General features: G+C 27.0%; 1 protein-coding gene across 1 annotated transcript; it reads left to right on the top strand.

Moving 5' to 3' along the window:
* Positions 1-14047: 14047 nt before the first annotated feature.
* LOC137825995 (protein LIGHT-DEPENDENT SHORT HYPOCOTYLS 6) lies at positions 14048-15072 on the top strand. Its single transcript, XM_068631830.2, has one exon. The coding sequence runs from the start codon at positions 14339-14341 to the stop codon at positions 14987-14989; it is 651 nt and encodes a 216-aa protein (XP_068487931.1). The 5' UTR covers positions 14048-14338; the 3' UTR covers positions 14990-15072.
* The last annotated feature ends 1348 nt before the right edge of the window (positions 15073-16420 follow it).

Here is a 16420-nt window from a genome sequence, read left to right as displayed (position 1 = left end):
CAATATAATTAATTATATCTTCATCTATTGAATATGAATTTTCAGCATAAATCTCTTAGTTTTGTATGAAAAATTTAGCAATGCATTTCACAATTTATTTTGTCAATACTCATGTAATACTTTACCCATGCATTTTAGTCAATCTCTCAAAATTGTATATAACAATATATGATCAATCCAATATTTCAAAATCATATTCAATATAAGTTATTATAGATAATGAAAATATAAATTATATTTATCATTCGATATTCAATCAAACATTTCAAAATATTATTCGACATAGATTATTACAGACAATGGAAAATACACAAGAAATATGATACCAAAGCAAAAAATAGGATTGTTATGACAATGAAACAACGAACTCGTTGCAAGGAGGACGATGATCCAACAATTGTCGTCGATAATGGCGGTCAAAAATAACAATTACCGTGAAAAGAGTTTCGCACCTCGGTACTATGATAATGAGAAGAGTGAGACATGTTAGATGGTTTGCGATGAGACTGAGAACAGTGAGAAGGCTTTGCAGTGAGAGTGAGAATAGAGATTTACGATGAGAGTGAGAAGAGGGGTTTGTGGTGAGATTGTGAAGGGTTTCTAATGAGAGTGAGAAAAGAGGTTTGCAATGAGAGGTGAGAAGGAAGGATTTGCACAAAGTAAGAAAGATTTGCACATAATGAGAAGAGTTCCAGTGAACGAGGGAACAAAATCAAAAGTGAAAGAAAAAATACGAAAAAAGAATTAAAGAAAAGTTTGTATATTTTCAAAATGTATATTTTCAAAAGGTTAGAGAAAAATAAACATTGAGAAAGAGAAAGGTTAAGAATGAAATAAAACATTTATTTTGAAAGATAACTATTACAGTTCTAAATATCATATTTTGGATAATAATTATGATAATTATAAAGTCATAGTATTATAGAGATAAACTGTGTTGGTTGTTAATAACTGTTATATTATAATCAGCATCACATAAATGTTTTCTTGCACTGATATAGAAACAATTTTATAGTTTTCATAATCCAAAATCACGTGTAAATATAAAATTATTTGTTAAGTAAGAAAGCTATATGGGATATACTCCTTAGATAACACTACAATTACATATATATATATATATATATATATATATATATATATATATATATATATATATATATAAGAGGGCTTTTGGTTTTCTGGTTTTGGCGATGTATGTTGAAAAAGTGGAGATGCATGCATAGTGAGTGATGAATGATTAATTTTGTGAGTTTGTGAAATTGGGTTTTGAAAAGTAGGGAAGTAATTGGTTATGGAATGATAGATTATTATGATGTTTGTTGGCGTGGAATCTTTCTAGGGTTACTTCCCTCATTACTATTAGTACTTTTATTCCAAATAACATTTTATATTAAATCTTCCATTGATTTTATTCTAGACAATGCATCACGGGATCAGGAATCAAACCTCCACTACTCTGGATTAATATTAATTATTATTATCATAATAAACTCACAATTTTAATGCCCATTACTTTTATCAAACCAAATTTCTATACCCCAAAACATCCCCATAATCTCTATTACAACACTCAAATAGTGGTCTCATTTAAGAACTAATTATGGACAGTAATACAAAATGCAAAATTAGATTTATATGATTATAATCTCACAATTTATTATTTTTTTATTAACCAAAAATAAATTAATTTACCCTACTAATAAAAATAATATATGATCTTAAGATCAAATTTCATTAAAACGATGTATCTCAAAGCAAAAAGACAACAATTAGCTGATTAAAACCTGACCTAAATCAGAGACAGAAGTATGCATAGATGTGGGTTTGGCCTCTGGATTTTATTTATTTATTTCAGTTATATATAATTAATTAATTAGTTTTATGTAGAAGTTTAACTATATACACATGTCATATATATTTTTTTTATATTTTAAACAAATGTTATCTTATTTTATATTTTTTATTATAAAAACAAGTGCATTTATTATTATTAAATTATAAATACTTTTAATTTAAAATTAAATATTCTATTTACTTTTTTTGATAAATTAAGGATTAAAATTCACTTACTAGCCTTGTCAGTGATCAAATTTACGTTATATATATATATATATATATATATAAAATGGTTGACGACTTAAATTTTGCTAATGAATATTTTATCTCTACATACATATTTTTTCTTTTTTCTCGAATGTTTTTCTCACTGTAAATTTGACAAACTTCTAGTCAGAAGGCTATAAAGGGTTATATACATTATTAAAAAATCATTAAATAAAAATTAATTTAAAAAAAAAAGTTAGTTATTATATTAATTATATTGATAAGAAATTTGAAAAAACTAATACAAAATACTAATTTCTATACTAAATTTAGGAAAGACGTATAATGTTGTCTTAAAAAATTATCTATCATATATATTCTTTGATTATTTTGAAAAGTTAAAATATTTTGTATGAATTATAATACTTACAATTGATTGAATTTTAGATCCCATCTAGTAAATTTTGGAGTGAAGGTTATGAACAATATTAGTTATTATTTTGAAGAATTACTAATACTTAGCTTGTTAAAATATATATATAATTTAATTGTGTGGCTATAAGTTGATTAATAATGCAGAAGATTTAATTAGAATATGATGTAGTGAAGAATAAGATGTTAAGAATCCTTTAATATAATTTGATGGGTCAAATTTAGATGAAATGCTATCTATTTTCCATAGATTCGGATTTCCCAAATCTTAGAATGTATTCTCATTAGTCGTTGTTGTTGTTAATCCATTTCGCATCTATCTCTTCTTCAAATCCCTTTTCTCACTTCTCAATCTCTTTCAAAAATTTAATCATTTTTTTTTCTTTCTCATCTTTCTACATCACATTCTCAACTAACACTATAACTATTATTATTAGCCCACACATAACTTAATCATTAATTACTACCTCAATAATAGCTTGGAAATTGTGAAGTTAGGAATATACTACCAATTATTTAATGAATTAAATTTTTTTTTTCTGTATTATAACATAAAACTGATTTTTTTTTTCTTTTGTTCAAATTCTTAGATTATTTAGATATTTGTAATATAAATATAATTGGAATTGATATTTTGTATATGAAATTATTGTTAATTTTTTTAAGATTAATAGTTTCTTTCAAAAATTCGTTGTTATTTTGATTGCGATCTGATATCTACGAATGAATGAAGTGGAACCTCAAATTGAATCAATTTCACTTAAAAACTCATTTTAATCATTTTCATACTACAAACAAGCACCGGTATGATATAAAATTTGGATAAAATTAAAAAACAATTTTATGTCACAGGAGAGGACACAAAATATATGTAAAATTTATTTAATTGTATAAGATTTAATAATTTACTTCATCCAACTCTTTATTTATTCTCAAATTGGTTCGATTGTTATTATTAAAATTATACTTTTAGTTCCATTTTTAAAAAAAAAAATATTAAATGTATTTCTCTTTATTAAGTTTAGTTGTCACGTGAAAGAGTGCAATGGGGCACTTTGAGAGTTTTGTCATTCCCTTTATTAGTTTGGTTACACCATTTCTTAAATAGTCAAACTATAGAAGGTTGGTTACACTTGTCTTTCAACATATCTAACTTATTATTTATATAATTTTTGAATTGATAAAAACTAATAACTCCATTCTTGTAAAAAGTTTGGTTATAATAATAAAAAATTATAGTTATTTTATAGCTAAACAAAAAACAGTTAATATTAATAATCTTAAACGTCTTTTAAGAATAAAACATATGGAGTTCCAAACTCTAAACGAACAATAGTTACGATGATTGACTTTAATGATGTTATCTTAATAAATTTAAAGTTAAAATATTGATATTGTGTATGAAAATGAAAAAGTGATTATAAAAATAACCCTTAGAACTTGTTTCAGTATGTTCAATAATCTCATATCGATCAGTATTCGATGTCTGAACATAATCTCATATCGATTAGTATTCGATGTCAATGTCAATTTCAATACAACATTCACTCTTTATTCTTTTAGAAGTATTTTTCAAACTCTAATATAATATTATGATTGAATCTACTGATATTATACCAACAGATTGATATCGAAACAAATTTCCTACTAAATTTAAATATCATTAGGAGAAATTGTAATTATGAATATACAAAATTAATTATTAACGTAATTGTTTATAGATTGATTTATATGGATTAAGTACTTTTTTTTTTCTCTCCTCGATAGTCTAATAACACCTTTTCATTAATGATTGGAAGTATTTTTTCAATAATTAATTAATAACTAGTCGAAGAAACTAGTTTCTTATAATATAATAAATCAAAGTTCAAATCTTAATCATGAAGGTGTTTAAATTTAGTGTCCAAACGTGTCTTAAATAAATAAATTAGTTTAATATATATATATGAGAAACTATATAAAAAGTTTTATTTTACTACTTTTTTAAAAAAAATAGAAAATCATTTATATCATATTTTGTGTGTATAGGATTAAAATATTTCTTAAACTTAATTTTGAACCATGTCTTACTAAAGTAAATAAAATGTATGAATGAAGTTAAGTAGTGTTTGGCACGCTAGAAAAATCGTAGCTGAGACGTCCACGAAAGAATGAGAAGAGAATGTTAAATATATGATAGTTAGGGTTCCCATAATTGGATAGAGCAATAGAATAGAATGAATGATTGTTTATTGTTATATATTATAGTATACAGTGTTATATATGTAATTGCAATTTATGTTTCTTTAGAATTGTGATATTTCTAATTTTGTGCAATGAGTCATTTCAATCACTATTGCCCTTTTGAGGGAACATTAATTCCCAAGCAAGGGCTACCTACCCGATTTAGTACCCTGCACACTCTTATTTTCATAGGCCTCACCCTTATCCTACCTCTACCTTCCACCAAACTTTAGGGTATATTTATTCATCCAATATTTTCTTTTTACACTTAATTCTATATCATTCCTAATTTATATATTCATGTTTAGATAATATTTAATTGTCAAGTGAGGAAAATTTTGCATGTAAATTAAATTTCTTGGTAATAATTATTCTTAAATCAACTAATTTAAATATTATTCTATCTCTTTCAATTAGATGTTTCAATATTTATCTTCTCCTCTTTGATTTCACATATTATTCTTAAATTTATTTAATCTTTTCAATCATCTATCTCTTATGATAAATTTGGTATTTATAATGGTTTATCATTTCTCGTGATCTCTATTTATTTATTATTTTTTATTGATAAAAATTTATTTATCATTTTTAATCAGTTATATATGAATTTTCTTTTATTTTGAATTTAGTATTTTTTTAATGTAAATAATTACACTACAAGAAAATCAGTAAATAAAAACCAATTTTAGAGATAAAAAATAATTAGTTGCTATAGTAACTAAATTATATATCATTTTAAAGACTTAAAAAAAAAATTAAATTAGTTTCTATTATTGTTAAATATTTCTAAATTGGTATCTAATTAGCTATCAAGATTTTTGCTGCCAAATTTAGAATATAAATAATTGGTAGTTAAAACCTTGGTAGCTAATTAGATACCAATTTATAAACTATTAAACCATAATAGAAATTAATTTAGAAACCAACAAAAATTTTAGTCTCTAAAATGATCTCTAATTTAATTAGTATAACAACTAATTATTTATTGTCTATAAAATTGGTTTCTGTTTCATGACTTTCTTGTAATGTTAAAACAAATATCTCTCTCTCATTATATATATTAAAATATAATTTATATATCTAAATATATTTATTAAACATTTTAATTATATGAAAAATATATATTTATCTTGTTTGAGGTAGGGCTTAAAATACTAGTTTGTGAAAATTGATTGAGTCTAGGAAAGTATTAAAAATTAAAAATGCATATATGGTAAATGTAGTGTTTTTTTGTTCTTCTTAAAAGATGAGACGAAGATGCATATATGGTATGAGGAAGAAGATGAAGAGAAATACAATAAACTAAGGAGTGATAGCAATAATAGTTCTCACCATTTAAAAAAGTGGTGACCATTTCATCATCTCCTTAATGCCCTCAAAGGAAGGAACAACTACTTAGTGCCTTTTCATCATTCGTTACACACTAAGTAGGGACATAAACCAAAAAGCTACACATGCTCCATGCACTCGTTAAATTTAGTATCAGAATTTTTTCTCATATATTGATTTTTTTTTGACAATTTAAACTCTTTTTATCTTTCTTTTATGAGTAGAAAGAATAGAATAAATGAAAATATTGAGTATTCTAATCCTTTTATAGAAAAAATTAACAAAATTCTACCACTTAGATTAAATATGTATCTCCTCCACTTACTATACTTATGAGTAAAAAAACATCTAAACAAAATAAATACATAATAAAAACTCATAATACATTAATTTAGCTAATACAAAATAGAATTGAACCACATAATTTTTTTTTATCAACAATAAATTAAATATGAATCACTTCAGGATGATCCAACTCTTATACAGATTCTGACAACCCTCACAACACTAACTCTAGAACTACCTGACAAAATTATATCACTTAACCAACCTCATACAAACCAATAGATCAATACATCAGTTAGAATAGGAAAAAAATCAGAATGTAACTTAAAAGTAACCCAAGACCAAACATTTAATTGAACCACGTAAATAACCATCAAGATATTTTGTAAATCATATTAAAACACTACATACTATAAATACGACATAAACAAAAAGATAATTTTTAGACTTATTATTCAGTAGATGATATCAACTACACTACTAGATGAACTTGACAACAACAGTCAACTGAATCTCAATCTCATCCCTTGCTTAGAGCTCCAACCATCCAAATTTTTCTTCCCATGAAAACTAATTTACACATTCTAATTGTACCTTTATATGGCATAAGTTTGATTCCATAATTGAATGTGATGGAAAATAATTTGGTTTCACAATTTTAGAAATCAATGATTCTCATTTTGAATGGATTGCTAAAACACTTTTGCAAGGAAAGCAGCACTCATGATTCATGCAAACATCTAAAACCTGAAATAGCTTCAAGAGTTTGCCTTTTAAATGTGAGATTTGAATGAGTCTTAAATTTGATTTTATTTATCGTGGCTTAAAAATATGTGTTACTATTTAACTATTATCGTTTCACGTGATCCAAATTTTTTTTCTTGCAAGTTTATTTATTATATTTATCAATTCAAAACCTTTAAAAAGTCAACATTCTATCACAATTTTTTTTTATAAAGCAACGTGGTTTTTTAATAATATAATGGTAAAATGCTAAACATTTAAGAAATAGGACGGCACAATGTAAAGAAAAAATAAATCTAGGTGGTAAAATACGTGAAAATTGAAAATTTGTCAATCAAATATATAATTACTGATAATCATTTTTTTAAATTACTTTTTATATTGATTATTACAACGATTGTATAACTATGTTCGATTTGAAGAGTGGAAAAAATTCTATATTAATTATCAATCGATCTAGAAAATGAATATATCATATGAATTGATTTCTAAAATTGATATTGAATATTTTATGTTTGACTCAAATACAATACAAAAGGACAATTTCTTTATATAATTCATGTAGAAAGTGAATATAGAACATTTATTTGTTTCACGACATAAGGGTTTTGTTATGAGGGTGGTGTTGGCTTCTTAGAGAGTGACTGTGGGAAGTGAAAAACCTTTATGTGAATAAAGAGAACAAAAATAAGAAAGACGACTTAAGTTGCATAAGCCAAAAAAAGAAGTATATAGATACACACTTAATTGATGTTCTAAAATTAGAACATACACACTTAATTTATATACTTAATTTATATGATTAAGATTAAGGATGAATATCTTATCAATACTTTTCCTAATTAAAAACATATATTAATCTTTTATTATTTATAATTTTACATTATTTTTTATTAAAAAATAATAAATAAAATCATATAAACACTTGAGGGATGTTCGAATCCTATTACATGTAGAAGGTTTAATAAAGAAGACCTTTAACTAAACCTAGAAGACTAAACAGAATTACATATTCTTTGTTCCAAAACCAATATTATAAAAAAAGTTTTTCCAAAATCTTATTCTATTAATAATTTAATGAAAATCAACTCCTAAAAAATCTTATTTCATATATACTTAATTTTCTCACGACCTTGTACTCATATGTTATATTAAATACATTAATTAAGTGTTTTTTAATAAAAAAAATTAAAATAATTTCAAACAATATTATTTGTTGGTTTAAGTTATTGTTGTTTTATATTATATTAAATGAAAATATTGTGGCAATTAAAGTGGTACCACTACTTTACACTTTTTGGCAGTAAGATTTATGATGGTGTGAGACAGTCACATATACAATGATGGTGATAAATGACATTATATATAATAAATTTTATCATTATTAATATGATTTTTTTTTTTTAGTGTGTGAATAATAAAATTTAAGATAAAAAATATTTATATAATATTGGTAATGTTATGCATAGATATATTTGATTTGAACGAGTTAATACAACAAAATTATGGTACTATATTACAAAAGTGAAAGGACCTACTACAACAACTTTATTATGTTCATCAACTTCAAGAAAATCTATAAAAAAAAAACCGAAATAGAAGATAAAACTAAGCAACTTCAGGAGTTGCATCCAAAACTTCAAGTTCTGATTCATTTTTTAAAACTATACTAATTATTTATGAACCAATTTTATGGAATACATAACTCTAGACTAGAGATATATTTAGTGAGTATTAAAAGAAATAAAAGTAAATTGCCCTATGATAATATATTTCAAATTCTAGTACATAAAAGGTAATATGTAAATCATATTTCAATGTAAATAAAATAGTATAATTTAACTCATGAAGTAAGTGTGTTGCTAAAATTTCTTTAATTGTTATTTTATCATCATGTTGGTCTAATAGTTAACTCAAATATGAAAACTGCAAATATTTTGATATGCGTATTTTCTATTTATGTCAGGAATCTCCAACAATTATAAGTCTTACAAGATTTATATTTCAAAGTTATTCAATTACGATTACTTGAATACTTTAAGTGATAAGAACTTTAACAAGTATACTTTATAATTTTATTTCTTAAATAATTCATGAAAGCATAAATCAAGCTCAAAAATCTCAATCTATTATAACTTATATTTTAATAAAGAGAATATAAAAATTTAAACAAAACTCAAATAAAGTAATTCAAAAAATACCACTATTAGAAAATCATTAAATAGAAACAAATTTTAGAGACAAAAAATAATTAGTTGTTATATTGACTAAATTAGATATTATTTTAGAGACTAAAAAGTTATTGGTATCTAAATTAATTTTTATTATTGATAAATAGTTTATACATGTATATCTAATTAACTACTAAGGTTTTAACTATAAATTATTTAGATTCTAAAGTTGGTAGTTAAAACCTTGGTAGTTAATTAGATACCAATAATTTTTTTAGTGTCCAAAATAATATCTAATTTAGCCAATATAGTAAGTAATTGTTTTTTATCTCTAAAATTTATTTTTATTTGATGATTTTCTTGCAGTGTACACCTATTTTAGGCAAGAATTTCAGTTGTGAAGGTCTCACATTTTAAGAACTCTATTTTCTTAGAAAGTTTCATTTTGCACTATATAGAGGAAGAAAAATGAAATAGGAGAACGAATCACCGAAAATAATGACTTAATTGGGAGAAGATGGTAAAAAGGAAGGAAAAGAATGACACGAAAGCAATAATGGTGAAAAAATTAGTTTGTGATCCTTATGCCTTGAGCAATAAGGAATTCACTCAACTCTATTATGTGAAAGAGAATTTGCTTGAGACTATTTATACTTGTCATGTTGATGTTTGGAGGTGAATTTATTGAGTGAATTCTTATTTTATTGGGTTAATCACTAAAATTTCAATTTCACTGCCTTGAATTTGTTAAGTGAATTATAAACCATTGAATGAAGACACTTCAAAGAGAAAATATGGAACTTTTTGTAAGCCAATTTTTTTGAACAACTAGACATTCGTTAAGCGAATGTGTCACATTCCATTGGTGGACATCAAAGTGCTCAATGGAATGTCTCTAAAAGGGAAAAACTTGATTTTGAGTTACAAAGCTAAATTTTGCTAAGCGAAATGAAAATGGTTGAGCAAAATTAAGAATAATTGAACAAATTTAAAATTGTCAAGTGAACTACACAAAAAAAAAAAACTTCAATTTTTGTTTTCTGTCCAAGTTAGAATCTATTTAAACTAGTTTGACTCCAATTTCACCAACTAAAATACCAAACTATGATTAAGACAACTCAAGGTACTTTTTGATCAAATTTGTGACTCACTATACTAGAGTATTATATTGAAATCTTGTTATACTCAATCGAATTGAACTATAATACCACTTAATTTCACATACAATCTCATTTTTACAATCTAAATGCACTAATTCACTCATAACCTAACATGAAATTTAGAACAAAGTTAGTTTCCTAATTTTGGATTCATTATACTCAAGGTATTTATAAGTTGAAGAAGATGATGAAGCTAAAAGTACTTTAATATTTCCTTGATCACGTATAAGCTTGGAATGTTAACCATCAAACATCCTACCATAATCTAAAAGTCAACAAAAATTCATTTCTCTCCACAATCCAAACATGTATGCAAGGCTAGAAAGATAAAAGAGAATTGAAAAACTTACCATAGGCTATACTTCACAATTTGTATTATATGCTTGTTGACAACTATCTTATAGCCAATAATTTCATAATAGAGGTAAGAATATTGCCATGGGAAAAAGCCCATTGGCTAAGTCCATGGGTTTTAGAGAGAAGATGAAATAGAGAGGAGAATAAATAATTCATTTTACTCTAGTTAATAACCTTATAATTTCTACTTACACCACCTCCAATTTACAAAAATCACCTCTGTTAATTTAAGTCTAAAGCTCAACAACCTTAACCTAATTATTTACTATAAATACCACCCCAAATTCTATTCTCACCCCTAATTTAAAATACAACTATTATATTCCATTTAAATTCAAAAACCATCTCAAATATATATTAAACATAATTACCTATTAATAAATTCACACTTTTATCTTATAAGATAAAAGTCTTTAAAAATATATTTTAAAAAAATATAAATATAAATATGTGTAAAATAAAAAAGTATGTGCATTTAACACTAGTAAAAAAATAATATAATAAAATCAAATAAATACTAATTAATTTATACTTTTAATACTCTTAATCTCTTATATCTTTTCACCTCGTATTAATTGTTTTTTCTATTATAAAATTTAAAATTTATTTTTATTTGGATATTTTAGTTACAGAAATAAAATATTACTATTGATGTAATGATTTTTCTTAGTATGTCACCAGTTTTTTTCTGCTAATAAATATAATCAATCATTTTCAATGATATTTTTAACTTAACACTAAAAAGTTATAAGATACTAAATTTGGAAAGGAAACCTCAGTACTAAAATAAGGTATTATAATTGATGCAATAATTTTTAGAGAATATTTTCTAAAATATTAATTTTCGAGATATTATTAAAAGGGTTATTTTAATTTTGATTAAAATATTGAAATACAAGATGGTTTCTAATATATTTTTTAATTTTATTTTGAATTTCCGATGACATGAAAAAAATACTATTGCTTCAATAATAATATCTTATTTCAAATTAAAATATTAAAAGAAACGAATGAAAATGTAAATTTATTTTAATATAGATTCGTTAAGTTGTAATTAAAATAAATGATATCAAAATACAATTTATATATAGTTTATTTAGTTTATAATATTATATTATTTATTTACTGCTAGTAAATATAAAAAATCAATTATATTATGAATGCATTTTTTCATTCATTAAAAAGTGAGGTTAGCTAAAAACTTAAACACACTTGATTAAATTTAATTTCAATTTGTGTATGCTGCCATAGTTACAAATGGAAAAACACTTTACCCTCCATTCTCCTTCTTAATTCTAATCATATATTCGAATTGACGTCATACATTATAAATTGAAATAAATGGACTAATAACCTATATGCTACTGATTCATGAATGTGACAAATAAAATTAAAATAAACAAATTTAACACAAACTTATTATTCATTCCATAACTAAAAAAATATATATTTAATTACGAGGGGAACTTGTTAACTAGCCCGAATCGTTTCTGTTTAATTAATAATTTTGAATTTCGATATATATAATTACATTAAATATTTAAAAACAATATTTTATTGTTTTATAATGCACTGTTTCAAAATTAGGTTCTATAAAGATACACGTGCGTGACATTAGAAAATACAGATATTTTTATTTCATTACTTATAACTAATGCAACAAATGTAATATAATATTCAAAGTATTGTTTATTTGAATTTGAAATAGTGTTAGAGAGTGAGGTTTTTTAAGCATACTTATGGAGTCGTATAACTTGATTTCATGGAATAATTATCTTTAAATTGAATAGAAACTATAATTACTCTTCCTAAATGTATAGTATTATTCTGAATAAATAATGTAAGTTGTTACTTTGTCTCACTGGATTAGTTCATTTATAGTAGTAGTTGTAGTAGCAAGTTAACTTTGTAAAACAATGGGGAAAAAATAATCACCATCTTCTTCCCCATTGGCTTCAACAATTGGAAAAGAATCTCCTCTCTCTCTCTCTCACTCTCTGTTTTTGGGTTTAGTACACTTTTTTTCCTGCACTTAATTATTTAAATGTAAAAAAAAAACAAATAAACTGAAGCAAAGGGCATTATTGAAGAAGGCAAAGACGAAGGGCAGACAACAACTGAATATTCGACATAAATTTAAAAAGCAGAAGAAAACAATTTTAGAAATTAAAAAAAAAAGAGTATTGTACTTAGGCGTTGGGACTACAGTAGGAGGCTAATATATTTATTCCAATAGTTTATAAATATAAAAATGAAGACGCACTTCGATTATCCTATAAAATTCGTATACTTCTCTTAAATAGTATGTCTATCTCGTATATACATATTGTGATGGGAAAAACGTACGCGGAAACAACACATAATCACGAATTAACTGTAAAAATAAACGACACAAGATTTAACGTGGTTCGGTCGTCAACTGCAACCTACATCCACACGGGCAACTATTAGGTTTACATTATATTCTGTTGCACCCAATTACAAGTACAATGATCTCTCTTTAAATAGAGATAAATAGAGATAATAAAGAGACACAATGATTAAGCCCACTCACTAAAACATGTATATTCAGCCCAACCCAATTGGTCTTGATTTCATACTCAACATATTAGACACTGATATTTGTGTCGGTGAAGTGTTTAATTCAGAAAATATTTATTAAATTTTTGACAATTTTAACACGATTCTAACATAATTTAAAAAATATATATATATTAATTTTCTAAAAATTCAAATTTATTGTATACATTTTTATTATGATTAAAAAAATAATAAACAAACCCTTTTAAACTAGTTAAAAAAATATCTTTTAATTAAAAAAAAAAAACTAATATATCTTGTACACATAAAATTGTTTCTATACCATACATTTTTGAAATTATACGGATTTTTTTATATTTTATATCGTCTATCACTAGTGTGTGATACATGGAATATAAGATTACAAATTGAAAGAAGAAGATGAAGAAGAGGAGGGGCTAGCATGAAATATTTGACTAGTTGAAGACTCCATTTATTAGTGATGGGATCTAGCGAGGGCAGGCGCAATATGAAGTGTTGCAAGTTGAAAAACCAGAGAGAGGCATTATTTAACAGTGGGAAGTTTATGCAGCATCTTAATAATGTGACGTGTAGTTATTGTTAAGCGAGCGAGGAGCGAAGATTATTGGTTTGTGAGATAGAAAAATGGTTATTAAGAGATGAAAAAATGGAGGGAGGGAGGGAGGGGAGGGGCCAAGGTGGTGAATAGTAAAGTGGTCATGTCAAGAGGGGCCACCATGTGAATTTGTGAACACTGTGCAAAACGCTCTTCACTCGCCCCCACCAGCATCACTCAACCAAACACCTTCTCCCTCTCATTCATTCAATTCATTCAACTCGCCTTTTTTACGTCCCATCACCCAATCTTTCTCTCTCTCTCTCTCTCCCTCAACCCTCAATAACACAACACATAAACAAATATATTTATTTAACCCTTCTCTCTTCTGCTCCCTCTTCTCTTTTCTTCTCTTCTCTTCTCTTCTCTTCTCTTCTCTCCATTTCCCCAATCCAACGACCTCTTTCTGCTTCCTGTTACTCCTCACCATCCTCATGGACGCTGCAGCAGGTGCAGCCACAACGCCCGCCGCCTCCGAGGCTCCGGCCGAGGGATCAGCACCAGCTCTGCAGGCCGAGGGGTCAGGACCTCAGGCGGTGCCAAGCCGCTACGAATCGCAGAAGCGGCGGGACTGGAACACGTTCTTGCAGTACCTGCGGAACCACAAGCCGCCATTGACGTTGGCGCGGTGCAGTGGGGCGCACGTGATCGAGTTTCTCAAGTACCTCGACCAGTTCGGGAAGACTAAGGTGCATATTTCGGGGTGTCCTTATTTCGGACACCCCAACCCTCCAGCGCCTTGCGCCTGCCCTCTGAAGCAGGCCTGGGGCAGCCTCGACGCCCTAATCGGACGACTCAGGGCGGCCTTTGAAGAAAACGGAGGCCGTCCCGAATCCAATCCCTTCGCCACTCGGGCTGTCCGAATTTACCTCAGAGAGGTAAGGGAAGCCCAGGCCAAAGCACGAGGAATTCCCTACGAGAAGAAGAAGCGCAAGAGAACCACAACCACTATCTCCACCACTGTCACCACCGCCACGGTTTCTACTGTAACCACCACTACTTCTAATAACCCTACTAACGGAGCTCCCGTTACTGATGCTCCTACTGCTATTCCTAATGTTACTACTGCTACTACTTCCGTATAGTATAATTCTCATCATTTTTTTTCCAATTCATACTCATATTATCTATCTTTATTTTTAAGGAAATTATCTCTGCTTGCGCTTTATATATATATATATATATTTATTTATTTATGCTGATTTATCTATGGTTAGTGTAAAAATTTAACCCCTAACAAGGAATACATATATAGAGTAATATATATGTATATATAGTGTAACTAAAACTATCTGATTCTGTTATACTTTGAAGTGGTGTTTCAGTTTCAGTACTAGGTTTCTCAATGTTTGATCTTCTTTGTTTTGTTTTCCGGTGTTTCATGAAATGAGGTAGCTGAATGGAAGTGGTGGAGGCATAGATTAAAATTAACACCTTGTTTTGCTTGCAGAAGAGTCCAAGGCCTTTCACTTTCATGTGAAATCCATTCCTCGTTTTCTTATGATGAAGTTTACTGTTCGAGAGTGTGAGGGAGAGAATCGTATCCCTCTTTATGGATTTTTCTTTGCATTATATATATATATATATATATATATATATATATATATATATTTATTTGTTTATTCTCACTGGGTAGCGTATATTTCTGATGCCATGAGCGAGAACAACACATCTCATTTCATTTCAATTTCATTTTGACATTTTGTCTTCACCCGGTGAAGCTCCAAGGTGCAGTTGGAAAACAAATTCGGTGAGAGATAGATTGATGGGAAAAGAAGAATCATATATATACATACACAGCAATGATGTGATTCTGCAGAACAGTGCAATTTATGGAAGGAAACCAAGGAATTGAATTTAGCCTTCCATTTTAGTTTGGTAGATAAATGAATTAAAAAATGAAAAGCTTATGATTCTTTTTTATCTTTCATCCTTGTCTTGTTTTGGATCTGGTGTTTGAAACAAGGGCAACAAGAACACATGGAGTCAAATAAGGTCTAATCCTTCTTTTATATATAAAGATTAGTTCCCAGCAACACTGTTCATCTGGTCCCCGGGGTTGTATCAGATCTGTTGGCCTCAATCTATCTACAATGATGCACACGTGCACTTATCATTTACAGCTTTTCTTTCACTTCTGTTCAGGTGCTCCTCCTTTGCAACTTCATCTCAGATTTTCTGCTCTTAGATTTTCTTCTCAAGTTTCACCACTTTGCCTCTTTTTTTCCCTATCTTTTCCTTTCTTTCTCGAGGTATAGCTAGGTTATTCCCTTCTGCACTATTCATCAGCTCCAATTGCCTTTGCTGTGATAACAACACTTGCAGAAAATAATATTCCATCATATAAATCTTTAATTTAGTTATTGGAAGTGTATACAATTTTACACCATCATCCAATGTATATATATGAGGTTAATTTAGGTTAAGATAATTATTTTGAAAATGGTAGTTAATTAAGAATAATGTGTTGTGGTAGAAGCGATCCTTGTGATTGCTGGTGATATTTTTTATTGTGG

This window comes from Phaseolus vulgaris, chromosome 8 (genome assembly GCF_051622355.1).
Source record: "Phaseolus vulgaris cultivar YP4 chromosome 8, ASM5162235v1, whole genome shotgun sequence".
Lineage (NCBI taxonomy): Eukaryota > Viridiplantae > Streptophyta > Magnoliopsida > Fabales > Fabaceae > Phaseolus > Phaseolus vulgaris.
The sequence above is the reverse complement of the archived record's forward strand: the minus strand, read 5'-3'. Positions and strand labels throughout refer to the sequence as shown.

What these genes read in the sequence shown, in the direction of transcription:
- LOC137825995 (XM_068631830.2), top strand. Translation starts at nt 14,339, where the DNA reads ATGGACGCTGCAGCAGGTGCAGCCACAACGCCCGCCGCCTCCGAGGCT.